At 41.1% G+C, this 27840-nt stretch overlaps 1 protein-coding gene and 1 long non-coding RNA gene across 3 annotated transcripts; one reads left to right on the top strand and one right to left on the bottom strand.

Moving 5' to 3' along the window:
* Positions 1-4264: 4264 nt before the first annotated feature.
* Positions 4265-5142, bottom strand: LOC140598494 (uncharacterized). Its single transcript, XR_012000913.1, has 2 exons — positions 4712-5142; positions 4265-4551 (listed from the first exon to the last, which is right to left on the bottom strand). It is a non-coding gene; the product is annotated as an uncharacterized lncRNA (long non-coding RNA).
* Positions 5143-5270: 128 nt separating this feature from the next.
* Positions 5271-27505, top strand: ZNF330 (zinc finger protein 330). 2 transcript variants are annotated; one of them, XM_026018480.2, is made up of 10 exons: positions 5271-5409; positions 8533-8665; positions 10450-10469; positions 10567-10637; positions 13403-13482; positions 19405-19531; positions 19834-19938; positions 24156-24202; positions 25246-25363; positions 26530-27505. In XM_026018480.2, the coding sequence occupies exons 2-10, from the start codon at positions 8546-8548 to the stop codon at positions 26802-26804; spliced, it is 963 nt and encodes a 320-aa protein (XP_025874265.1). In that variant the 5' UTR covers positions 5271-5409; positions 8533-8545; the 3' UTR covers positions 26805-27505. The 2 variants fall into 2 exon arrangements, with proteins under 2 accessions (XP_025874265.1, XP_025874266.1); XM_026018481.2 differs by having other exon boundaries at positions 5292-5418.
* The last annotated feature ends 335 nt before the right edge of the window (positions 27506-27840 follow it).

The following is a 27840-nucleotide window of genomic DNA, read 5'->3' as shown; positions in this document are numbered from 1 at the left end:
CACACATATTCTCTCCTATGGCCAATGCCTCACAGTAACCTGTAGCTTTATTATCATACATTTCTATTGTGAATTTTTATGCCTCCCCTCCCCAGGGAACGGCTGCCAGCGGTTTCTGACAAGGGACATAGAAGGCCAGAAACCCCCCACTACAACCTGGAGCGGGAATCCTGCAGATGATTGGCTGCACCTTAGACGCTGCTCTAGCTATGACCTGGCCAAATGGATAAAGAAGACTGACCCCTGGTGAGGGTGCCACCTCTGGGCCTGCCCGCTCTCTCGTCTCAAGAATGTCTTTTTGCTCAAACTGCTACTAACCCTTTGGTTGTTTTGCCCTGAATTCTTTCTGGGCAAGAACCAAAGCCTGCGGAATGGGACTCACCATTACCATTACCACTGATTTATTGTCCTTGATAGAATTAGGCTATCTCCTGACCTGATAGTGGCTGTTGGTTCTTAAACTCTCCTGTTCCTTTAAAATTATTACCTACTGGGGACTTTCCTTCTGTAATTTCAACATATCCCAGGAAGTTCTGCAAGAAATGTGCTTTGGGCAGGTAGTGCCACTCAGGCATAGTTCACGAGGTGGCCAGGAGCCTAACATGACTTTTCCTGTATCTCATCTTTTCTTTTTAGGGATCCCCTACCTCTTTCTGCTTTCTGCTTTACTTATGTTTTTTCCTCCCATACAAATTTTAGGATCAATTCATCAAATTCCATGAAAAAGTCCCAGTCATGATTTGACTTGAATTGCATTGAATTTATTTTTTATTTTTTTAGATTTATTTTAGAGAGAGAGAGAGAGAATGCATGTGAGCAGGGAAAGGAGCAGAGAGGGGGAGAGACTCCTCAAGTTGATCCTCCACTGAGCAGGGATTCCCAGCTCAGGCTAGATCCCACGACCCTGAGATCATGGCCTGAGCCGAAATCAAGAGTGGGAGGTTAACTGACTGAGCCACCCAGGCCCCCTGAATTGCAGTGAATTTAGAGACAATTTCAGTTCCTTGTACTTTTCATATCCAAAATTGTTTATTATGGTTCTGTTGTTTTGTACAAATGTCTTATATTTACCGTATATAGTAAATGGATTGATTACAAGCTATTGCTTTTTGCATCCTCCTCCTTTTTGAATTCTTTATCTTCCACAAGTATACTCTGTGGAATTCTTTCCACAAGGATCTGCAAATGGTAAAGATTCTTTGCCTGAATGTTTCTTTATTTTGCCATCACTTTTTGTGGTGAATACTGGGAGGCCCCACCCATATTTCTCCCAGACACGAAGGACCTATTCCGAGTGGCTGAGAGTTCCGTAAGCTAACGTTGAGCTGTCAGCCGTCTTCAGTAGCAGCCTGGCCCAGGGTCACACTCGGTTTCCCTGTCGGCTCCCACAGGACTGTCACAGGTACATAAAGGCTGAGCCCACTTGTCTCAAGTCTGAAGAGACATCCCAGGTTCAAAGCCAAGGTCTTCACTGAGACTTATAGACTAGGCCAGCTCTTTCCTGCGTCTAGACCTCCACCATCCCCTCCCCGGTCGTTCCCAAAGCATCCCCCCATGAACTCTCTGTACTCAGCCCGGACTCAGAGTATGCCTCCAGACAAACCAATCTCAGACAGTTGATGTTAGGGATGATACAAGAAAGTTGAGGCTAAGATGAGATTTTTGAATTTTTAAAAAATATTTTATTTATTCAGGAGGGACAGAGAGAGAGGCAGAGACACAGGCAGAGGGAGAAGCAGGCTCCCTGCTGGGAGTCCGACACGGGACTCAATGGGCGGGGAGGGGATCATGACCTGAGCCAAAGGCAGATGCTCAACCACTGAGCCACCTGGGCAGGGGGGCCCGAGATTTTTTATTTGAATCATTGGCCACCTATCAGTGAGGACTTTGTCACTGGCGATAAATATAGGACAGACCTTGGCACGAAGTGACAGTGTGATAGGTAAAACTTCATTATTAGTGAGCCAGGATGTATTCTAATGAAAGATATTATATCAGTGGGCACATGTAAGAAATACAAGGGAAACTGTAATCTTAAGGACAGAGGAATTGGCTGTTGCGAAGCAGAACTGATTCTTTGGAAAGGCCAACCACTGAGACGGTTAATGGCTATTAAAAATCTAAGAGTAAAATTCACAAAGCTTCTTAGGTAGCATATAAAGAGGCTCTTATCTCCTGCAGTGGGAAGGCAGAAAAAGCTGAGGAACAGGCCCAGCACTAAATCATAAGTGTGGCAGCGCTCCAAAGGAGATTAACAACCCTGCAGCCCAGCTAGGTCGGCTATGCCAAGGTCAGAACGCAGATCGTAAAGAAAGAAACCCTGATGCAGTGGGCTGGGTTGTGACACCTAAAAATCCTGAGTGCCCAGATTCTCCTGAACCCTCTGTTTCTGAACATGGTCCCATATTCCCGATTAATGGGTAGTGTCCCCACCACGCATACCATGCAGAGGCTTCCTCATCATAGTACAACTAGTATCCCTTCAGAATCTGCCCCTAGCCTCCCTCCTGGGGGTGGGGGGGAGAAAGAGAGATAGACGGACAAAGAGAGAGAGACAGGTGCACATGGAGGGGCAGAGGGCGAGGAGGCCTCGGAGGCAGGCTCCACACCCAGCCTGACGCCAGGCTCGATCTTACAAGATCATGGCACGAGCCAAAATCAAGAATCAGATGCTTAAGTGACTGAGCTCTCCAGGCGCCTCCTGGTACAACTATTATGATCACTGGCAAGGGAGGGCGCGCTCACTCTGGTTAGGGAGATGGATGAAAGAATAGTGTCCCCAGGAGCAAAATGGAACCCAGGAAGCAAACAAGGATCCTGCTCAGTGTGCACAACCAAAATAAATCAAGAGGGCACATGAGCAGGGGCCTGAGAACAATGCTCCAACGAGTCACGATTCTTTGCCCAGGTTTTAGGTCTGAGCCAGTTTTTGGATCTGGAAATCAACTGCAGGAAGGCCAGCTCCCCGGGAGGAAGACCCTCAAACCTCCTGGTGGCATACGCTGGGATCACTCCCCCCGTCCTTTCCCAGAGGGTCCTTTACAACTTCCTTGGCTAACTGTATGTTGGGAAAATGAGAACATAAAACAATTTCTCAGTGGAATGGCAGATAGAGGAATTTACCTCCCTTCTATCAAGCTTTACATCAAAGACATTTGAAAAACTGTAGAACGGCGCCACTCTTTCATGTTTTCTGTTAGGGAAAATATCACTATTTTTTGGAAAACATTTATGCTAAGATGGAATAGATGTATTACTTTTAATGAATTAATAAGTCTTATCTCTTTTAATATTTTGCGGGGTAACTATCAATAGATATAGCCCACAGAAACAAACGCTGTTAGTCTTCAATTAAGAGTTTTTAAGGGGTCTTGGGATCCCTGGGTGGGTCAGTGGTTTGGCGCCTGCCTTTGGCCTGAGTCGCGGTCCTGGAGTCCTGAGATCAAGTCCCATGTCAGGCTTCTGCATGGAGCCTGCTTCTCCCTCTGCCTGTGTCTCTGCCTCTCTCCTCTCTCTGTGACTATCATGAATAAATAAATAAAAAACCTTTAAAAAAAAAAAGTTTTTAAGGGGTCTTAAAATGAAAAGATTTAAGAATTGCTGCAGTGGACAATCCCATAAGCCAAAAATCATCTGTGTGATCTTGTGGTAAGTTTCACAGTCTCTCTGACCGTTTACTCACCTGTAAACTTAGGAGTTAATACTACATATGTAAAGCAATCAGGAAGCCAGGAGCATAAAGTGAAATAGGATCATTATTGATACTCTATTCTCTCTGTGAAATATAACATCTGCTAAAATTGATGGGGAAAGTGATGGAAGGTTGAGGGAAGGGGAGAAGATTGAATAAAACCATGTAGATGGGGTGGCCCGGGTGGCTCAGCGGTTTAGCGCCGCATTCAGCTCAGGGTGTGATCCTACAGTCCTGGGCTCAAGTCCCACGTCAGGCTCCTGCATGGAGCCTGCTTCTCCTTCTGCCTGTGTCTCTGCCTCTCTGTGTGTCTCTCATGAATAAGTAAATAATCTTAAAAAAAAAAAAAAACACATAGATGACGGAAATGATCTCATTAGGAAAATATAGGACTGAAGAGTAATTTTGAGAGCCTTGTGGAGGTAACTTCCTTAGGTAGAGTGAAATCATGATTGTGTACATTTTTCCCCCTTAACAACACTAAGTTTGGTATAGAAGACAAAAGGCAAGCTGTTGAATGAACAGAATAGGGAGCGTTCCGGTTGGTGGGATCGATAAGAAAAGTAAAGCAAATTGTGATCGATGTGATAAATGGCATTTCATAGACTGAGGGGAAAAGGAAGGGAAGACAGCAGAGAGGTCAGGGATGGGGAGCAAATGGAAGAGGCAGGAGATCCGAAGTCGGGATTGGGGGGGGGGGGCTCAGAGGTGGAGCGTCTGCCCCAATTGGGCTCAGGACGTGACCCCGGGGTCCCAGGATCGAGTCCCACGTCGGGCTCCCCGCATGGAGCCTGCTTCTCCCTCTGCCTGTGTCTCTGCCTCTCTCTCTCTCTGTGTCTCATGAATAAATAAATGAAATCCTAAAAAAAAAAAAAAAAAAAAAAAAAGAGATGTTTAGTCTTCGTGAAGAGGGCAAGCGGGCGAGCGCGACGCCGGACGGTTTCCACGGCGAGGCGGGGGCCGAGCCGCGCGGTGGGGCCGGCGGGGCCGAGAGCAGAGGGGGAGGGGCGGAGTCAGGACCGGGGGCGCCGGGTTCCGCCGACGAGGAGCGGCGACAGGCGGAACACGAGGGCGAACGTGTGGCGCGGCGACGAAGGGGGCGCGAGGCCCGGGCAGCCCCGGGCGGGGCGGAGGAGGCGCGCGGGCGCGGCGCGTGGTCGGGGCCGCTGGGCGGCGGCGGCGGAGCGGGCGGCACACGCGGCGGAGCGCGGCCGCGGGGGCGTCCACAGTCGGCGCCGCCAACGCCACGAGGCACCAAGATGGCGGCGGGCCGCGGCGTCTCCACAAGAATTCCCCGTTTGAGGCGGCGCGCGCAGTCCCGCGGCTGTGCACGCATTTCCTCCTCCCGTTGGGTTTCCCGCGGTCTGAGGAGCCACAGGCGGCCGCCGCGCCCTCCCGCCTCCCGCGCTCCCGCGTCTCCGCCTCCTCCTCCTTCGGGCGTCCGGTCCCCGCTCCGCCGAGGCGCACTTCCGGGAGTGGGCGGGGCCAACGGAAGTGGGCGGGCCGCTTCCGGTCTGCGCGTGTCCGTACGGGCGCTGCCGACGTAGGCGGATATCCGGCCCGGCGCCTAGTGGCGGAAGTCGGCTGCGCCCGGCCTCCGGTCGTAGTAGGTTCTCCCCGGCGTGGCGGCCCCGCGGGTGGCCTGTGCCGCGGTCGCGCCGGCCTCGCGCCGTCCCCTGCCCCTCGGCCCCAGGAGGGAGCCCGGCCTCCCCGCAAGGGTGAGCGAGGTCGGCCCGGGGCGCGGGGGAGGGAGGGTGTCCCGCGGGCGGGGGATGGTCGTCCGTGCCGCGAGCCGCGTGGCCCCCGCCACCCCCCGCGACCCCCCGCCCCCGGGTCCTCGGCCGCAGGCTCCCCTGCGGAGCCGCGCTGATGTCCCTGTTCCCCGTCGGGTTGGAGAAGTCGAGGCAGGCTGGAGACGGGCTTAACTGAGCCCGCAGAAGGCGGGGGAAGGGCTCACGCTTCCAAGTCTCTAAGACAAATTGGAGGAGAAAAAACCGAGGCTCAGCTTGAGGCCATTCCCTCCATTCCCCCCCACCCCCCCGGATTGTTTTCGGAGTCCCTCCGGCGGGGCCACTGCACAGCCTTTACCTCCCTGTAGATTTGGGTGGTTTTAACGTAAAGACCGAGGGGGCCGCCTCTTGGGCCTGGATGTACCTGGCAGACCACCTGGAGGGCCACCTGGCGGACCACCTGGAGGGCCACCTGGCGGGCCACCTGGAGGGCCACCTGGCGGACCACCTGGCGGGCCCCCTGGAGGGCCACCTGGCGGACCACCTGGCGGACCACCTGGAGGGCCACCTGGCGGGCCACCTGGCGGGCCACCTGGCGGGCCACCTGGCGGACCACCTGGCGGGCCACCTGGAGGACCACCTGGCGGGCCACCTGGAGGACCACCTGGCGGACCACCTGGAGGGCCACCTGGCGGACCACCTGGCGGGCCCCCTGGAGGACCACCTGGCGGGCCCCCTGGAGGGCCACCTGGCGGACCACCTGGAGGGCCACCTGGAGGACCACCTGGAGGACCACCTGGCGGGCCACCTGGCGGGCCACCTGGAGGACCACCTGGCGGGCCACCTGGAGGACCACCTGGCGGGCCACCTGGAGGGCCACCTGGAGGACCACCTGGAGGACCACCTGGCGGGCCACCTGGCCCCATCTGTGTGTGTTTTTGAGTCTCCGCGTCCCACCACTTACTTGGCTTTTGCTTGGACATTTTAGCCCTAAGAGTCAAAACCCAAAGTAGGAAAAATTGCACGATTTAGCCCCTATTATAACAGGGCTCTTAAAATGAGAAATGCGAATTTCTTCAAAGGGTGGTTTCTTGGGAGCTGCTGTTTCCATGTATCAGGAACATTTGTTGTCATGTTTTGGTTTATTTGAAGGGAATGGTCATGTCTTCTGGGAGGTTGTGTCAGAGTCCCCAGCGACTCTTAATCTTATCCCTTGGATGTTCAGAATTTGTAGGTCTTGACTAGGGCCTGGACATGTAAACCTGTATTTTTTTTTTTTTTTAAGATCTTATTTATTCATGAGAGACACAGAGAGAGAGGCAGAGACAAAGGCAGAGGGAGAAGCAGGCTTCACGCAGGGAGCCCGACCTGGGACCCGATCCCGGGACTCCAGGATCACACCCTGGGCTGAAGGCAGGCGCTAAACCGCTGAGCCACCCAGGGATCCCAAACCTGTATTTTTTAAGGAATTTCCACAGTTGGTTTTTGAGTCTCACTCTTAGAAAAGACCTAAAGAAATAACGTGTTTTGAAGAATGTTAAGGAATTTGGGATTCTTCCTTTGAAGCAAGTACATGGGCCCCTTTATTGGTGTGTCTCCTCGTTTCTTGGCTGCTGGATAGATGCCAGGCAGGGCAGGGAGGTAAACATGCTCACGAGTGGCTGGGCCGAAGTCCTCAGGGAACTTGTAGTCTGCAGATTGGATGAAAAGCCAACTAAAAACGTGTTATATGGAGTAAAAATCTTGTTTTTCTAAATGTGGTGGTTCTTTCAACCAAGTGATGAAAGGTGAAGGCGAGTCCTAAACTCCTTATTTGTACAGAACTTTGCAAACGTACTCGTGTAACACATGCTCTTTAGCATAGGTCTGAGCTCTTAGTTCACTTACATGTAGAGAGAAGAGCATCTTTCAGAGTCAAAGCAACTGTAATACCTTTAGTATCTTTTCAGAGAGGTTTGGCTTTGTAGCTAATGTCATTTGATTTCGCTTGTTAGATATTTTGTTTAGGTGTTACACAGGAGAAATAAGACTTGTTATATTTCAAATCTTACTATCTAGTTGAATGTATAGCTGAAAAAAATGATGTGAATTGAGTAAATAATATACTCTTTAACTCTTGTCAGTGATATAGGCCTAATTTTTAGAAATTTGGTACAGAGTAATTTCTATTTTTTTACCTTTATTTTTTATAACGATTTATTTGTTTGAGAGAGAGAGAAAGACAGCGGATCCCGAGCAGGGGGAGGGGCAGAGGAAGAAAGAGTCCTCAAGCTGACTCCCTGCTGAACCTGGGGCCTGGTTGGGGTGGGGCTTTGGTTCCAGTACACCGGGATCAGGACTTTAGCTGAAATGGAGTCAGATGTTCACCGATTGAGCCACTCAGGCCCCCCATCTACAGAGTAATTGTTAAAGAATACTTAGCATTGGGGATCCCTGGGTGGCTCAGTGGTTGAGCGTCTGCCTTCAGCCCAGGGTGTGACCCTAGAGACCCGGGATCGAGTCCCACGTCAGGCTCCCTGCATGGAGCCTGCTTCTCCCTCTGCCTGTGTCTCTGCCTCTCTCTCATGTCTCCCATTAATAAATAAAATCTTAAAAAAAAAAAAAAAAAACAGCATCAGAGAAACTTTTCCTTTTATTCCTGGTGGGAAAAGACAACATTTGGTTTCTGGGATAAATTGTTTTGATGTCTACATTTTTGAGAATTGTTTGCTAGTGCAAATAAGTGCCTTATTATTTTTTTTTTTTAAGATTTTATTTATTTATAGAGACAGAGAGAGGCAGAGACACAGGCAGAGGGAGAAGCAGGCATCATACAGAGAGCCTGACATGGGACTCGATCCAGGGTCTCCAGGATCACGCCCTGGGCTGCAGGCGGCGCTAAACCGCTGCGCCACCAGGGCTGCCCATAAGTGCCTTATTTTAAAAGTCAACTATTTTATTATGACTAATGTATATTTAATATTTCATAAAAGCTTAAAATGTGCTTACCAAAGTGACAGGATTGAGTCTAAAATTTAACGAGAGTAAAAACACTTCATTGTACTATTTCTTAGTTTATTTAAAATAACAAATGCAACCAGGCAATTGTTTCTTCTTTGTTTTCTTGTGTAGAAAGTGAGGTAAAATGCCTAAAAAAAAGACTGGTGCAAGGAAGAAGGCAGAGAGCCGTCGGGAACGTGAAAAACAGCTCAGAGCATCGAGAAGCACCATCGATTTGGCTAAACACCCATGCAATGCATCAATGGTAACAGCTTTTTTGGATGCCTGTTGATGGTTCAAAAACAATACTTCTGTGAAAGACGCTTGAATGACGTTTTAGTGAATACAGTGCTGCTGCATATATTTTACTGAATTTCAAATCTGTGTTAGAGGTATTGTTTTCATTAATGGGGAGTAGCAATGATTTCGATTTTATGTTATTTATAAACCTAGCAGGTTACTTGGTTGCTGTTGGTGATAAATAGGACACAAGAATACATACTAGGAACTGTGTTGTCTTCTCTGACTCGATCTGCATTAACTTAATTGTTCCTATTGGAGCCTTTGCATTATTTCTCCCAGCAGTTCTTAACTCATTTGATTTCTCTTTTCTAAACTTTTTACTTTTCTTGACCTCTCTCGGCTGCCTGTTCTATTTTTTTCTTTTCCTGTGCTCAGTACGTCAGTCCTGATCATTTCTGGGCGTGTTTGGTCAAAATGTGAAAAAAGCAAGATTACCACGTGATTATCCCCCTTTGCTTTTTTGACCCTGTTTCTCTGTGTTGTCCCATATTTCCCTATTTCTCATCCTCTCTACCTTTTCTTTTGCTGCTCCTTCTCTTTCTTCTTCTTCTTTTGTTTCTTCTAAACATCATACGAAATGCTTAATACGACTTAATTTCCCAAGTGTTTCTTTTGTATGTACCTTGTGCGAGGTACTATTTTAGGCCTTGTGGGGTATACAAAGATGAATGATACAGTCCTTGTCGTGACAAGTTTATAGATTAGTTGTCATGTGTATTACTTAAGATTTGTTTGTTTATAAGTGACAAATCCAACATAAGTAAATTTAGGGAGAAATAGAGTTTATCAGCTAACATGTAGCTGAGACTTAAGCCATTTGTTTGGGTTTGTTAGGTACTGGTAGCTTGTGTGTCTGATACTACATAATGTTGTCAGAGAGGGAAAGAACTCTGATAGATCAGACTTGGTCAGGTGTCCATATCAGGACTAACATTTACAGCTGGCACTGGGCGGGGGCAGGATTACATAACACAAGTAGGACAGATGGTAGAGACTCTCTTCAGGGTCATTTCTGGAGGAGTATGGGACCAACAAAAGAATGGACTCACGTATGTAAATGCACACAATGAAGGCTAAAGTTTGATAAGTGTTGTACAGTGTAAGTGTACAATTAAGACTAAGGTACATTTGGACATAGTGGGGATTAGCTTGAGTGCATAGATGGGGTGCAGTTCATAGGGCAGGTGGGTTCATCACCAGAACTTTGAACAGGTCAAGATTGTAAGGATAGACTTCTCAAGAAAAAGTATTAGAATAGTAAGGCATGCAAAAAGCGAATACAAGACCTATTTCATGAATGGCTGACAAATAGTTACTTGAATCTAAAGAGAATAGGCCAACACGGTTTGAAAGTTGTTAGGGATCAGATTGTTGAGAATTTTTAGTACCACGTTTGAGATTCTAGATTTTCTGTGAGCTTCATCATATTTTGTTCTCTACTATTTCTTATGTCCATTCGGTAGTATTTGTTTGAAAAAAAAAAAAAGCAACAGGAATAGAACACAACCAGAAACCAAACTGCTGCTTTATTTATGTAGCCTCTTGTAGAAATGCCACTTCTTTCTTTGGTGTGGTATGCCCAGGAGCATACCTTTGTTATTAAAGTATGTATGGACGCTTGTATATGTGGAGGCTTTGGGGAAGTGTCACTTAAATTTTAACATGAAAAACTGGGTATTCTTTGTAAAGCAAATAAATTTGCAGTTTTCAATCAGAAAATTAACATTATGTTTTTATATTTTACAGGAATGTGACAAGTGTCAGAGGTAAATTTTTATTTCTTTTTCTATATATATGTAGTAATATAGATCCTTTTGCCTTTTATCTGATACTGCATTTTAAAATTTTATCTTACATGACAAGGCGGCAGAAGAATAGAGCGTTTTGCTACTTCTGCAACTCTGTACAGAAGTTACCAATTTGTGCACAGTGTGGTGAGTATATGATAACTAAGCATATGTAAGCCTTTTATTTTATCAAACATTTGTTTGGCAGTTTGAACCTGTGGGTTTATTATTTTTTTATAGTACTGTTAGATTTTACCCTTAATAAATGAACTGTTACTTGACCTATCTAATGCTATCAAGTTTTGATTTTGTCTCTTTGATGTAATACTGAAAAATAATTAAGATACAGCTTAGATATAGGTTACCACTGTGTTGTAAACATTATAAGATCACATTTTAGACTAATAACATTTGGTGATCTGAATTTTTAGTTGCACTAACTTAGTCTTCTTGATATGTGTTTGTATACTTTTCTGAGTTTTGATTCCTTCTGATATTGCCCATAGTATCTTAAGCCAACGAGAATAATTGTGTTCCACATTTACCTGGTGCCATTTTCTTCCTGTTTTGCATTTAGCATGTGATTCTTGAGTTTCCTCATATATTTTCCCAAGTGATTGTAATAGAGTTCCTAAGCCACATACTCAGTTCCCAGGTATAAGTGAAAACTTTTATTCAGGGAAAATGATTATTCAAAGTAAAACTAAATGGTAGTTCATAGAGCAACAAGATAGCTGTTTTCCAAATAGCCTTCCACAGAATACCTGAGCTATTAATAGGCCTGGCCTGACCTTGCCTTGCCTTTCCTCTTTCCTCCTCTTTCTTTCTTTCTTTCTTTCTTTCTTTCTTTCTTTCTTTCTTTCTTTCTTTCTTTCTTTCTTTCTTTCTTCTTTCTCTTTCTCTTCTTTCTTTCTTTTTCTTTCTCTCTCTTTCTTTTCTTTTCTTTTCTTTTCTTTTCTTTTCTTTTCTTTTCTTTTCTTTTCTTTTTTTTCTTTCCTTCTTTTCTTTCCGAGAGAGGGAGAAAGAGACAGAGAGAGGGGCAAAGGGAAAGAGGAGGATCTCAAGCATGCTTCTTGCCCAGTGTAGAGCTTGATGTGGGGCTTGCTCTTACAACCATGAGATTAGGACTTGAGCCGAAATCAAGAGTCAGATGCTTAAATGACAAAGCCACCCAGATCCCCCTTAATAGGTATTTCTTAAAATAATGCATACATTTGAGAAATGCTGCTTGTTTCATCCCTGCCTTTCTATGTGGGAGATTTCTGTTACATAGTTGTGTGTTAAAGGTTCTGAAGACCTCCAGTAAAGAAACCTGATTAATTTTGTTCACTCCAGATTTACTCCTCAAACTTTTATTTGAACAAATGTTCCCTTTGGCTATGGGATGATAGTTTCAGGTAGAACACAATTAGGGATATGCTCATATAAATGTGCTTATGTAGAATAACATTGCAGAATGTTAGGAATGTTTAGGGCTATATCCCTGAATATTTCTAGTGTAGCTCTAGTTTTCAAAGAGGCCATCTTTTGAGGTTTATCAGCTCAGGTCTTGATCTCAGGGTCATGAGTTTAAGCTCCACATTAAGCAGGCCCAGTATGGAGCCTACTTAAAAAAAAATACTGGCCTAGAGAGATTACTTGTCTGCCAGATTTTACATCCTTATTTGAGAAAAGACAGGTGAATATAGAATGAGAAAATAGAGGGGCACTTGGTTGGCTCAGTGGGTTAAATGTCTGACTTTAGCTCAGGTCATGATCACAGGATCCTGGGATTGAGCCCTGCTTCAGGCTCCCCACTTGGAGGCAGGTCTGGCTTATCCCTCTCTTTCTGTTCCTCCTCCAACTTGTGTGTGCTCTCTCTCAAATAAGTGAAAGCTTACCAAAAAAAAAAAAAAAGAGAGAGAGAGAGAAAATAGATTATGGAGAACATTAAGTTCTTGCTAGGACCGTCCCATATTTTCAGTGTTGTCTGGGCTTGAGTTCTGTAGTGCTAGGAACATGGATTTATTTCCCACCTACTGATTCTTGTTCTTCTTAGACATGGAGCAGTTGGGTAGCTGCTGTCTCTCATTTCCAGTCTCTCTTCCCATTTCCTTTTGTATTAGCTTTGTTCCTCAGATAATCAAGATAATGGAAAATTGTGCATCTTCTGTGTGTTTCATATACTACTATGCAGAGTCTGAGATGGGTGATTATTATGTCACCATTAATTTTGACATAGTATATGAGTGAATATCCTGTTTCTTTCATGTTTTTTAATTTTCTTAGATCCGAGCATTTGTGGCTATATTTTGCTTTTTAGCTCTATCACTGTATTCCTGTTTTTTCCTTCTCACTTGGGCGCTATTTAAAAATCCTTTTGGAAGAATGTTTTCGTGGGAGCTATGTTTGTAAATTTTTACATATGGATAAACTTTAAAAATGTTGCATAATCATTGGTTTGGTTTGAGATGTTCCATTGAAAGAAATACACAACTTCAAACTAGACTGTTTTCGTTCTGAATTATAAACTGTAAAATCCATTTTAAAGCATGTGTTTTTTAAAATCTGTATTAATTCATCTGAAAATTCACAAGATTTTAAATAATTGCTTTAATGACTGTTAGATTATAAACTGTAATTTGCAATTTCTGATTGTAGTGCAAACAATAATTAGCATATACTTTTATTGTGCAATACATTTTTATAGATTTACTAATAAATTTCTAATCTTAAAAGATCTGAATCAGGTTAGATTTCAGTTATATCCATCTCTCTCTCTCTCTCTTTTTTTTAAGTAACATGAGTAGTAAACTGATTTCTGTCCATTTTCAAGTTATTTCTCAGAAATTTAGGCTAGATAAAAAGCAGAATCAGTGAATACTTACATGTACTACTTTGCAAGACTGATAAGCAGATTTGTTTCTTACTAGGGAAAACAAAGTGCATGATGAAGTCTTCAGACTGTGTCATAAAGCATGCTGGTGTGTACAGTACTGGCCTTGCAATGGTGGTAAGTTTCTTTTCTAGCTCTTCAAGGAACAGGTTTCCAAGGATAAGAAAAGTCTTTCTAATCAATGGTTATTTTTTTCTAAATAGCACTATTTTGTTTTTTTTTTTTTTTAAATAATAAATTTATTTTTTATTGGTGTTCAATTTGCCAACATACAGAATAACACCCAGTGCTCATCCCGTCAAGTGCCCCCCTCTCAGTGCCCGCCACCCAGTCACCCCCCCCCCCCCCCCGCCCGCCGCCGCCCTCCTCTCCTTCCACCACCCCTAGTTCGTTTCCCAGAGTTAGGAGTCTTCCATGTTCTGTCTCCCTTTCTGATATTTCCTACCCATTTCTTCTCCCTTCCCCTCTATTCCCTTTCACTATTAAATAGCACTATTTTGTCCTTGATTCAATCAGTTTGGAGTTTCCTTTGTTATCTGTGGAATATTCTTTGTATGATTTTCCTATATTATCCACTTACTTTTTATTGCTTCCTGTTTGTCTTATTGGAAAACATACAAGAAATGGAAACTTATTTAAAGTTGACTTAATTCATTTGTCAACGGTACCTTTCTAAACTGTCTTAATCAGACTTCATAGAGTGTCATTTACTGTACTGAAAGCTCTGCTTAAACAAAGTTCAAGCTTTTGTTTTTTTTTAAGATTTATTTATTTATTTATGATAGACATAGAGAGAGAGAGAGAGAGGGGCAGAGACACAGGCAGAGGGAGAAGCAGGCTCCATTGCACCGGGAGCCCGACGTGGGACTCGATTCCGGGTCTCCAGGATCGCGCCCTGGGCCAAAGGCAGGCGCTAAAATGCTGAGCCACCCAGGGATCCCCAAGTTCAAGCTTTTGATGTAAAAGAAGCCTCGTTTCAAAAGAACTTAGTATTAGTAGCTTTTTAATAGCTTTACATTTCAATAAAGAATACATATTTAACATAGACTTATACATAATTTTCTCTGTATGTAGGATTTTCTAAGGAAATTCATTGTTTTAAATACCTGAGGCATACCTCATAGATATTGTGGGTTGGTTCCAGACAGTTGCAATAAAGCAAATACTGCAGTAGAACAAGTCAAAATTAATTTTTTGATTTCCCAGTGCATATAAAGGCAATGCTTACAGTGTTTACTATACTCTAATTTATTAAATGTATAATAGCATTAATCTGAAGAAACATTTTAAATACCTTAATTAAAAAATATTGCTATAAAATGCTAATCATTGTTTGGTATTTCAGTGAGTCATAATCTTTTGCTGGTGGAGGGTCTTCCCTCAGTGTTGTTGGCTGCTGATCAGGGTGGTGGTTGCTAAAGGTTGGGGTGGCTGTTGCAATGTCTTAATAAAATAACCGTTTCTCCATAGCATGTGATGCTATTTGATAGCATTTTACCCACAGGAGAAGTTCTTTCAAAACTGAGTCAGTCCTCGCAAACCCTGCTAGTACCTTATAAACCAAATTTATGTAATATTCTCAATCCTAGGGTGTCATTTCAGGAGTCTTCACAGTGTCTTCACCAGGAGGAGATTCCATCTCAAGAAACCACTTTCTTTGTTCATTCGTAAGAAGCAACTCCTCATCTGTTCAAGTTTTACCATGAGATGGCAGCAGTTCAGTCCCATGTTCAGGCCCCACTTTTTATTCTCTTGTATTTTTACCACATCTGCAGTTACTTTCTCACTGGAGACTCAAACCCCTCAAAGTCATCCATGGTGGTTGGAATCAACTTCTTCCTATTCTGTTAATGTTGATATTTTGATCAACATTAATCATGAATCACTGATGATCTTAAAAGGCATCTAGGATTGTGAATCCTTTCTAGGTTTTCAATTTACTTTGCCCAGATCCATTAGATGGATCAGTATCTGTGGCAGCTATAACTTTATGAAACATATCACTAAATAAAAAGACTTGAAAGTCGAAATGACTTTCAATGCAGAATGGATGTTGTGTTAGCCTGCATGAAAGCAACATTAGTTTCATTGTAGCTGTCCATCAGAGCTGTTGAGTGCCAGCTGGTTGTCAGTGAACAGTCCTATTTTGAAAGGAATCCTTTTTCTGAGCAGTAGGTCTCAACAGTATTCAGTAAACTGTGTCATAAATCGATGTGCTGTCATCCAGGCTCTCTTGTGCCATTTAATGAGCCCAGGCAGAGTAGATTGAGCATAATTCCTAAGGGCTCTAGGATTTTCAGAATGGTAAATTAGCATCAGCTTCAGCCTAAAGTGACCAGCGCTGTTAGCCCCTACCAGGAGAGTCAGCCTGTCTTTTGAGGCTTGGAAGCCAGACATTAACTTCTCTACCTATGAAAATCCTAGATATCATCTTTAAATATAAGGCTATTTTGTCAACATTGAAAATCTGTTGCTTAGTGTAGCTACCGTCATTAATTATCTTAGCTGGGTCTTCTAGGTGACTTGGCTGTTGCTTCTGTATCAGCACTTGTTCACCACCTTGCATTTTGATGTTATGAAGACGACTTCTTTCCTTAAGCCTCGTGAACCAACCTCTTACCTACAAACTTTTCATCTGGAGCTTCCTCACCTCTCTCAGCTGTAGTAGAACTGAAGAGAGCTAGGGCTCTGGATTAGGCTTTGTTTTAAGAGAATGTTGTGGCTGATTCGATCTTCTGTCTAGAACACTCAGACTTTCTCCGTATCAGCAGTAAGGGTGTTTTGCTTTTTTTATCATTCGTGTGTTCATTGGAGTAGCACTGTTAGTTTCCTTCAAGAGCTTTTTTTTTGTTTTCCTGTTTACAGCTCAGCTGAATATTTGGCACAAGAGGCTTACTTTTGGCTTATCTCAGCTTTCAACATGCCTTCCTCATGAAATTTAATCATTTCTAGCTTTAGATTTAAAAGTGAGAAATGGACAGCTTTTTCATTTGAACCCTTAGAACCCATTGTAGGGTTATTAATTAGCCTAATGTTAATATTGTCATGTCTCGGGATGCCTGGGTGGCTCAGTGGTTGAGCATCTGCCTTTGGCCCAGGGCGTGATCCTGGGACTCCAGGATCGAGTCCCACATCAGGCTCCCTGCCTGCTTCTCCCTTTGCCTATGTCTCTGCCTCTCCCTGTGTGTCTCTCATGAATAAATAAATAAAATCTTTAAAAAAAAAATATTGTCACGTCTCAGGGAATAGTGAGGCCCGAGGTGAGGGAGAGAGGTGGGGGTCAACAGCTGGTCAGTTAAAGAGTCAGAATACACATAACATTTACTTGATTGAGTTTGCTGTCTTACATGGGTACGGTTTGTGGCACTCCGGAACAATTACAATAGTAATACCAAAGATCATTGATCATAGATCATCATGGCAAATATAATAATAATAAAACAGTTTGAAATATTGTGAGAATTACCAAAATGTGATGCAGAGACAGGAAGTGAGCAAATGGTATTGGAAAAAGTGGCACCACTGATGCTAGGGTAGCCACATACCTTCAGTTTGTAAAGAATACACTGTCAGGTGTAGTAAAATGAAGCACGATAAAATGAGGTATGCTATAATAAGAATAGTTGTGTGATGCATTTTGTTCTCTTTTTCACTAAAAAATGTTATCTTTTTAACCAATTTTACTGTATTCTGATGTGTGATTTATTTTTTTTGTTTATTTGAGAGAGGAGAGGAGGAAGAGGGAGAGAGAAACCCAATGAGACTTCACACTGAGTGCAGAGCCCAACATGGGGCTGATCTCACAACTCTAAAATCACAACCTGATCTGAAGCCAAGGGTCCGATGCTTAACTGACTGTGCCACCCAGGCACCCTCTGTTATGTGATTTTATGCTCAGGTCCACATTTCATTCCATGAGGAAAGTAACAGTACTTTTATATCAAGCAGATACTTTATAGCAACTTCCCAAGAACATAATTTTCCATTATGAAGCACACCTTTATATTGATAAATTCACATGTGCATATCTTACAGAAGCTAGCACTAGATTTAATTCATCAGTATCTTGTGAATTCCTCTTCATTTTAAATAGGATTGTCAATCTTTATTCATAAATCAGTGTAATCTTTGGTAGCTTGCTTAAGTCCAGTTTTATCAAATGCTTTTTAAAAAAATTCACTAAGCTGTATGAATGTGGGTGATCTCTTATATTAAACATTTCGGTAGGTTTATGTATCATTAGCAGTAAATTCTAGAAAAGTGATTTCATGGGAGTCTTCTGTTTGTTGAAATTCCCCTCTCTCCCCTCTCTCCCCTCTCCTCCACCCTGCTTTGCCTTGGGAGCCTGACCTGTGTGTGTGGACTGCATCAAAGGCTTTCTTACCCTCTGGCTTCCTTTTGGGTTTAGGCAGGAGACCTATAGATGGGAGGACAATACAATCTGGGTATTTGTTGTCCCAGCTCACTCCCTACCTGTTTATCCTAGTTTGGCCATAGATTAGCCACCATTTCTCTCTATATGGCCGGGTAACCCTCTCCATTCTGTTCTCTCAACGTCTGGTAATTCCCTCCACTCCCCATGTTCAGCCTCAGGGGCAGTAACACCATCATCCTTTCTTTTTTTTTTTTTTACTAAGCACTTCCCTGTCCTTTGTAAATCATCTCTTTTAAACTCTCTGGATTACTCAGTTTACTGTATCATCTTTAGTGGCTAGAACCCTGAATATTTGTTCCAAGAGATGTATTTGAGGATTTGCTATCCACAGTGATGATTTTTTTACAGCTCAAAAAACATCATTCCTATTTGTTCTTCACTACTTCTGTTAGAGTCTAAAATACTAGAACACTGAATTGAGATTCAGAACACTGGTTTAAATCCTAGTCATACTGTAATGTAGCTCTGGGATTTGGACTTTGGCTTGGGCCTCTGTTCTTCATCTGTAGAGAAAAACCATCTAGTCCCATTTTCTTAAGATTCTTTCTAGCATTTAAAATTCTGTAGATGTCATTGTGTTATTGAAAGGTATAGTCTTGGGGGTCCCTGGGTGGCTCAGCGGTTTGGCGCCTGCCTTTGGCCCGGGGCGCAATCCTGGAGGCCTGGGATCGAATCCCACGTTGGGCTTCCAGTGTGGAGCTTGCTTCTCACTCTGCCTGTGTCTCTGCCTCTCTTTCTATCTCTGTCTATCATAATAAATAGATAAAATCTTAAAAAAAAAAAAGTATAGTCTTTCCATCTTGATGTTGAAGAGTCTTACCCTTTTAGTTCTGTATATTTTATTTTAATTTTTTTTCTACAAGTGTAGTAATGATTTAAAACATAAGTTTTATATTTTTCTCAGTTATTCTAGAAAAGCTATGTGAATTATTTTATAAGTGATTCAGGAAAGAATTTTCTTAAGTCAGAAATATTTCTAAATGAGAACATTCACTTCGGTTACTGTAATTGCTACAAATAAGAATGCTTAAAATGTGGATTCTGGGCGCCATTCAAATTAGAATTCGGGGGAACCAGGGTGGCTCAGTGGTTGAGCATCTGCCTTTGGCTCAGGTCGTGACTCTGGGTCCTGGGATCGAGTTCTGCATCGGGCTCCCTGCAGGGAGCCTACTTCTCCCTTTGCCTGTGTCTCTTCCTCCCTCTCTGTCTCTCATGAATAAATAGATAAAATCTTTAAAAAACAAAAAACAAAAACAACTTAGAATTCAGTTTGAAGGCAACACTTTTAGCTCCATGACTTCCTTTAATGATTAGTGTTAGGGTTAAGTGTGTAGTTTCCCCCTTGCTTCTTTTTTCTTTTGATTTATAGCCAAGTTTTACATATTGTAAACAGCCGTTGGTGAAGTAGTTTGATTTTCAGAGAACCCTTTTTAATTTTGGCTTAGAGTAAACAATTTTTTTTTTTTTTTTTTTAATGAAGCCACCCACTATCACAGAGGGTTGATAAATAGCTAAATGTATACAGCTTGATGGTTGCCATTGGCTAAGCAGTGGTTGCAGCCAGGCAAGTGACAGAGACTAATTTTTTGTGTTCTTGGTTGCAGGGTGCAATATGTGACTTCTGTGAAGCTTGGGTCTGCCACGGAAGGAAATGTCTCAGCACACATGCCTGTGCCTGCCCTCTCACTGACGCGGAGTGTGTGGAATGTGAACGAGGTGTCTGGGACCATGGTGAGTGTTGCATACGAGCAGCGAGCTTTACTGTAAGTAAAGGCTGACTTGGAAATATTCGGGATGCACTCTTTATAGGAGGGGCCACTTTTTTATGGTTCATTGTGGCAGTTTTCATTGTAGCCTTTATCAGAACAAAAACTACTGTGTCATTCTGGTGTAAATCTGGAATAAATTGCTATTTTTTTGAGCAATTTTATGGATATAACTTCAATTTTAGTTAAAACTTCAAGTTTCAATGTGTTTTTTAAATTGAAATTTATCATGTTTACATTTGTGGGTTTTGTTTTTTAATCCAATAGGAGGCAGAATATTCAGTTGTTCTTTTTGTCATAACTTTCTCTGCGAAGATGATCAATTTGAACATCAAGCCAGTTGCCAGGTTTTAGAGGCGGAAACATTTAAATGTAAGTCTTTATAAATTAGATGTCCTTAATATCCAGAATTCTTAATAGTTTTAAGCGTTAGACTCAAAAAAGAGTCTAGTTTTTCAGCTTCTTGTGGACTATAATTCAACTTAATATCTCTTTTCTGTTTCTAGAAAAAATTCAGAACCACAGTCTGTTTTTTCTTTTTTGTTTGTTTTTTTCAACAGCGATTGCCATTGGCTCTTTGGTTGGGTCAGTTCTTTGTTGTGTGGGATTGATGAGACATTGTAGGGCTTGTCGCCTTCCTGGTCCTGAGTACTAAATATCGTTATCACCTCCAAGTTATGTTAACAACTCTCACGGAATCCCCCCCACCTCTCTGGACAAAAACCACACACATTTCTTTTTTTTAATAAGATTTTATTTATTCATTCATGAGAGACGCAGAGACATAGGCAGAGGGAGAAGCAGGGTCCCTGCAGGGAGCCCGATGTAGGACTCGATCCCAGGACCCCAGGGTCACACCCTGAGCCAAAGGCAAATGCTCAACCACTGAGCCACCCGGGTGTCCGAAAGCCACATACATTTCTAAATGCCTCCAAGTAAGTGATACTACCCCTAGTTTGTTCCTGCTAGTTGGTTTCAGTGATTTTTAGATAGGAGTATGCATCAGAGATATCTGTGTAGGTTTTTTTAAAAATATATGTCCCCAGGCCTCATCCCTGGCAATTCTGTCTTTGAAGTCTATTGAGGTGTAGGCTCATGTATTTTACGTACACACATATTTGTCACGTATCTTCCAGTTTTGAGAACCAGTGTTATTGGCTCGGTATTATCAATGGTATTATCTTTACAGTTAGATTACATTTTGTTTCTATTTTTGATTCTTAAAAGCCAAGATTTAGAGTCAAGCATGGCTTAAATTCTACTTACAGTTATGTGATTTTGGACAAATCACCAAATCTTTCTAGAGCTGAATTTCCTTATATGTTAAAGGAAGGTGTAATTTCTTTTTCAAAGAGTTAACTAAAAAGACATTCCATATAAAGTGTTAAAGTTCTTATTAAATAGTAAATGTGATTATAGGAAAGGCTGAAATTCCCCAAATACTCACTTCCTTGAATTTGGTTCTTGTTTAGGTATGAAATGCTAATCTCTATATTCTCCTATAAATTTAAAGTTGATAAGTTGTCAATTTTAATATATATATGATTGCATATATATATATATATATATATATATATATATAGATTCTTATAATATTCCTATAGAAACTCTCAGGGGTTAAAGAACATCTCAAAGTATATAGCATTTTTGAGGGATTCTTAGTCTTCTGCAAAATATATTAACAGTTGAATTACTTTATTTGGGGCTTGAGAGCTTTGAATATTTTGTAGCATTTGAACCCCAAAGACAGGCCACTGTGAGTGATAAGACTATAATTTCCTCAGGAAGTTTTAGTGATTCAGTAAAAGACAAAAGAAAAATACAGAAATGGAATAGTTGACAGGATTTTAAGGTAAATCTATCATATGTCTTTGATACCTGATATTAAAGTCTTGTTCGTTGCAGATTCCCAGGTGTCTTTGATTTACTGTGATTTATCTTTATTTTTTCATTGCTCTATTTTTTTCTTGCCATTCTTTCTTTGCCAGTTGCCATTAAATGCTTGTTTTTTCTGAAATATTTTCCTGAACACATACATAAGCCCCACATAACTTGTTTCCACCCCCTTAGTTGGTCATAGCTCACCATTTATAGGTTTGACCTTATACTTGCGAATTGGGAGATAGAGAAAATCTTTAAAATCCTTATTTACCTGCATTTCAGTGGTAAGGATGTTTTAAGAAAAAACAAATGTGTTGACTCTGCCTCTTTTTTTTTTTTTAAATAGTTAAAATGGCTTGGGGACTTCTAATTTAAAATGGCTTGTTATCATCAGGCTTTGATGCATCCCAACCTGCTTTCTTTTAACATACTCTGAAGACCTACAAATAGATTTTAAAAGGCAACCATTCCCCAGTTTAAAACTAGGAATGTCAAACTATTTTTAGAATCTGGGAGAAATGCATTCTTTGTAGAAGTCTAACATTGTTACTCTTGGGGAGAGAAAGAACTAGGCAGTGAACTGGAGTGCTTATGTGTTGGCTTAAGGTAATTAGGTAAAGAAGACTGACAGGGCCATATTCCATCCTACTTTGAGTTCTCAGAAGTAAAGATGAAGGTAAAATAGGCAACAGCTAATTTCTTGGGATCATGTCTTTGTGGCATGTTGAAGACTCAAGTAGTGGGGGGAGGTACAAAAAGATTGTACATCAGAAATGCCCGGTTTACACTGGGAGATTGGGTTGGGAGCTTTGTACTCTCAGTATGTGTTCTGGCTGTGTATTGGAAAGAGATTTATGAGATTTAACATTTTGGTTAAATATAACTTTTTCTTTTCTTTTCTTTTCTTTTTTTTTCTTTTCTTTTCTTTTCTTTTCTTTTCTTTTCTTTTTTTTTTTTTAACTGAATGAAGAGGGACCCAAAAAACTCCAGGGCATATCTTCAAATGGAAATGATTGAGATTGCAGAATTTTTTCCCCCAAAGACTGAATGAAATAATATGGTTGTTATTGGAGTAATTGGGTATACTTCTATATGCCTAATATAGTTAACCCTTGAACAATATGAGGGTTGAGGCACCAACCCTCTCTGCACAGTTGAAAATCTGCATAAAACTTTTGACTCCCCAAAAACTTAACTGCTTATACCCTGCTGTTGACCAGAAGCCTTACTGATAACATAAATGGTTAACACATATTTTGTATGTTTGATAGAATATTTTCGTACAATAAAGTAAGCTAGAGAAAGTAAAGTGTTATTCAGGAAATCCTAAGGAAGGGAAGATACATTTAAAGTACTGCACTTTATTTATTCAAAAAAATCTGCACTTAAGCAGACCTGCACAGTTCAAACCCATGTTGTTCAAGGGTCCCCTATGTATAGTAAGTATTCAGTATTTTTTAACTTACCATTAGCACGTAGGACAAATAATACAACTGAATTATTGGCAATACTGTGGAAGAAAGGATAGGTGGACAGAAATAATAATAATACACATAATTAAGAACATCATTTCTGAGTTAAAAAAAAATATTTGCCTGTTCAGATTAAAAAGTCTCCCCCATGAACCAAGCAAAATTAAGTAAGAGAATTCCCACATTAAAAACATCTGGTCAAAGATTTGTATTACAAAGACAGGCTTCCTTTTATTTGTTTTCCTTTTTATTTTTCCAAGACCTCTAAGTGAATTGAAAGTTAATAGTTTTTATTCAGGCTTTATTAGGGTAAGACTTAGCTTATTTTCTCTTTCTATACCTCTGATACTTCTTTTTTTCCATTTCTGACACAGTCAATATATGCCAAACATTCTGGCTTTTATAACATATTTGCATGTAAGTTTAGGTTTTTCCTCAGTGGTTATACATAATGACCAAAATTAGCATGGCTTACTGACTAAAATGGGGATAAAATATTTTGGGATTTTTTCCATTTTTTTTACTACCCATTTGAGCACTATTTTCTCTTCATAGTCACTCTTTTCCACCTGAAGTATTCTATTCTCTTATCAGAACTTTTGCAAAAAATGGCAGTAGCCTGTCTCATCAGGAGAGATTATATGTTAATGGAGAAAATTGTTCTTTTTAAGATGTAAGTATTATGTGATAAAGGGAAGAGCTTCAGCCAGTGTCATGGAAAAAAAAGGATGTCTCACCATTTCAGATTTATTTATTTATTTATTTATTTATTTATTTATTTATTTTTAAAGATTTTATTCACTTATTCATGAGAGATAAAGAGAGAGGCGGAGACACAGGCAGAGGGAGAAGCAGGGAACCCGATGTGGAACTTGATCCTGGGACTTCAGGATCACTCCCCGAGCTGAAGGCTGACGTTCAACCACTGAGCCATGCAGGCGTCCCCATTTCAGTTTCCTAAATACGATTAATGAAGTTTGCCATCTCCTAGATCTGGAGAAATGGAGATTGGAGAAAAATTCGCACCATACTAGTGAAAGAATGCTGGGCTGTGAACTTTGTTTCCTTTCTTGTGGCTGGGGCTCCATCTCATGTATCTTCAGGGTTACATTATGAGACCAAAAAAAAAAAAAAAAAAAAGCTAATAATTGATCTAAGTACATCAAATGTAAATCTGTGGAAAATAGTGTTTTCATTCCAAATTTGAATCTGGACCTTATGTATTTTTGCCCATAGGTGTTTCATGCAATCGACTTGGTCAGCATTCCTGTCTCCGTTGTAAGGTAACCAGTCTGTTATTTTTAGATTTTGTTTTTAGTCCCAATACTCTTCCACCTTAGATTATTTATGGCTACAATTAATCTACAGGAGTCTTTAAACATTATGCAGTGTACTTCTTCTACTTTGGAGGTTGTGGAGTTGGATTGAGAAAGCTGAGTGACTTTCCAAAGGTCATCCAGTTGGCTTGTCTTAGAGTTGACGCTAATGCACATGGATCTTGTTGAATCTTAGCTCAGTGTTTTTACACCTATGTTTATGGAGAATATTCTAACCAAAATGTTGAGGGTATACTTCAATTAATAACAAAATTTACTTGCCTAGGTAAGTTTGAGTAAACTGAAGATTTCCATAATGTTCTATTTCCTTAGACATTCTCTCCAGCATTTCTGTTTGTCAAAGATCACTAAACAGGTGCAGCCGATTCACTTCCTGTCCGCAACCTTTCTCTGGTTCTTCTTTTCCTATCTCTTCTTTCTCTCTCAAATCTGCTCCAATTTGACCAAGTGGCTTTCTTATGTTGGCTATTTCCTCTCCCTGAGATCCCTCTTCCACTTTTTCTTACCCTACCGTATCCTTGTTCTCCTTCACATCTCAGCCAACACTTCATGTTTTCCAGAAAGCATTTCCGAATCCCATATCCAGTTGAGTGCCCTTCCTCTGCACTTCCCTTTCAGTGCACCGAAACACAGTCTCACAATTGCCTTTCCACTTGTCTGTGTCCCCAATTAGGTTGTATATCTGTGAGGGTGGGGAGGGTGGATAGACTGTTCACCATTATGTCATGCGGGGCTTTGTGAATGCTCTGAATTTATGAATGAATAAATATGCTTAGAGTGTCACACTCTGTAGTTTTGTTTTATGTTAGGCCGGAGTTCTGGCAGAGACCATTTCCCTTAAATTTAAACCAGGAGTGTGACTGGTCCCAACAAAACTCTTAATCTCTACCCTAACAAAAATGTGCCTTTACATTTCCTGGAAATATTGAATGATAATTCTTTATGTTTTTTGAATTACTTAGTTGCCTATTTTTACTTCTCTTATATAGGCTTGTTTTTGTGATGATCATACAAGGAGCAAGGTGTTTAAGCAAGAAAAAGGAAAACAGCCTCCCTGCCCCAAATGTGGACATGAAACTCAGGAAACTAAGGATCTCAGCATGTCAAGTAAGACTCTTCTTAAAATACCAATGGAGTGATTTTGCTTCCTTGCTTAGATAAGATTTTCTCTCTCTTTTTTTTTTTTTTATCTCTTTCTAGTTTTGTTTTTGCCTCCTCTTCCTATTTGAAGAGATGAATGTGTTCTCCTAATCAAATAGAATTTTATAGCCTTGGAAAATTTGTGGGTGAAGTTTCTCAATTTAACTTAAGAAATACACCATCATTCACTGTGATATTTGGCATTTGACTCAGTTAATGACATGGTGAATACTGAAATTTAAGACCAAAAAAAGTGATATTTTTGCTTTTGCTGAAGCTTTCCTTGTTAAATAATTGAATAGCTATAAATCTTTAATATTCGAGTGCTGGTAATCTTCAGTGCTTGCAAGTTGGAATTCATTCTGAGGCTTTTTGTAGGTGTGTGGTGTTGGAGCAGCTATGCTTATTACGTAATATATCACTGCTGCAGGAAATTGTTTTTGCGGTTTTTATATAACTTTTCTATGAAGGAGTAAGACTACTACAAACATGTTTATAGTAATGCAGCTTACAGTTTTTTTAAAGAGAATTTGACTCTTTACCAAACAGCAGAATTGAAGCATAATTCTAGATGACTCTAACAGTACTTTTGTTTAATCAAAGATGTAGTTGTATAGTGAGGTGAGATTGATGATTTTGCTGATTTTTTTACACTAAGCTGTGTTGCTGCTTAGGCAGAGGAAATGAAGGGCTTTGCCTTGTTGGACACCAGAATTCTATAGGAGGTCTCTTAAGAAAAGTATAATGATACAGAATCAACAGTTCTGTGATTTGAAAATAAAAATTTAATCCATCAAATGAAGGGCATTTTAGTTTTTAACATGCTTTATTTGGATTCTGTTTGGAGAGTGCTGTTGTTCTTACTTTGTTTTCCAGCCTTTTCTAGATTTAGTGAAATGACACTGTTGTCTTTATTGTTTGTTATGTATGGTATGCATATGGACTCCCAAGTAGGATAGAACTGATTGTTGTTACTAAGGTCTCCTTTATTTCCAGCTAAGTATCAAGTGAAGAAATTAGGAAATAGGAGTAAGAATCAGCCAGTCACGTTCATATAATTTTGTATATTGTAGAGGAAAATGAAGACATAAAGAATCGGGACAAAGTGCCATGTATATATCTGTCTTTTGTAGCACGCTCCCTGAAATTTGGCAGGCAGACTGGAGGTGAAGAGGGAGATGGAGCCTCTGGGTATGATGCCTATTGGAAGAACCTTTCTTCTGATAAATATGGTGATAGCAGCTACCATGATGAAGAGGAAGATGAAGATGAAGCAGAGGATGATGAAGACGAAGACGATGAAGTCGGAAAGGATTCAGACGCTGAGTCATCAGATTTATTTACTAATTTGAATTTAGGAAGGACCTATGCCAGTGGCTATGCTCACTATGAGGAACAAGACAACTAGGAGCGCTGCTTACCCATGGGTGACCGGGTCTGAGAGGAGCCACAGAAGGTGTGCTTGATGAATCAGGTGTGGGTGTCAGAAGTACTGTCACTTAGCCTTGTGCAAAACACTAGTCAGTCACGCTTCCGGAGGCAAGGAGTAGGGCATAGCATTTTTATAGGGATTGATAATCAAGCTGATAGCATAAGAAAAAATGAGTTCCAAATGTAAGATGCTTATTGATCCAAGCAGTTGAAGCATCATGGATTGGAGTTTTACTGATTTCAGTGATCACTAGGTTTTGCCAATTAGATACATATACAGGATAAAAGAATAGGATGGTAATATATTTGTTTGAGATTAAACTGCTTTTTTTAATTAAAAAAACACTGCTTATGTTCATTTGGTCTGATTTTGTAAGATGGTAACGGGTAAAATGGATTATTGTATTTTTCCCTGTAGGTCCTCAGGATGAAAGTCAGATGTTAAGTGCTAAATTTTCATTACCTATTCATCTTATTTTCAGTAGTCATGATATGTATGTTTTATCAATTACTCATTCATTTCTTTCTTAATAATGTGTGCCCTGAACAGTACCTGTTATCAATGCCTAAGTGTATAGACAAAGGTGCCTACATAGCTGGCTTTCAGGGACACAGAGACAGTATTACTACACAGATGCATTATGCATTTCTCTTTGAATAAATCTAGTATTTCACTTACATGTTTTTGATATTTAATTTCTTGCTCTTAACTTTTTAAACTTATTTTGAACAGCATTTCCAATATTTTTGTATAAACTGCTTTATCTTTTGTCTACTATGCAAAATAGGCGGCAGAGATCAGTGATGTGGTAGACGCAGAATTACACAGCCAGACCCCATCATTCGTGATAGGTGGAGAACAGGCAGTGGCTGGCATACGTTCCATTTGTACACCTTGCACTGGCGGTGAGCTGGGAGGATGCCAGAGAGGAATGTGCACTGGCTGGCATTTGTGAAGGATGGAGAAACTTGCAGCTGTGAGGACAAAAGGACTAGATGGCATTGCTAGGCTG

Source organism: Vulpes vulpes, chromosome 4 (genome assembly GCF_048418805.1).
Source record: "Vulpes vulpes isolate BD-2025 chromosome 4, VulVul3, whole genome shotgun sequence".
Taxonomy (NCBI): Eukaryota; Metazoa; Chordata; class Mammalia; order Carnivora; family Canidae; genus Vulpes; species Vulpes vulpes.
Note: the sequence above shows the minus strand (reverse complement) of the source record. Positions and strands in the feature narration are given on the sequence as shown.

Excerpts from the sequence above, each read along its gene's own strand:
- ZNF330 (XM_026018480.2), top strand. The coding sequence starts at position 8,546 with ATGCCTAAAAAAAAGACTGGTGCAAGGAAGAAGGCAGAGAGCCGTCGG. Across the intron at positions 8,666-10,449 it reads ACCCATGCAATGCATCAATG|GAATGTGACAAGTGTCAGAG; the intron begins GTAACAGCTTTT and ends TATATTTTACAG. Across the intron at positions 19,939-24,155 it reads AGAGGCGGAAACATTTAAAT|GTGTTTCATGCAATCGACTT; the intron begins GTAAGTCTTTAT and ends TTTTGCCCATAG.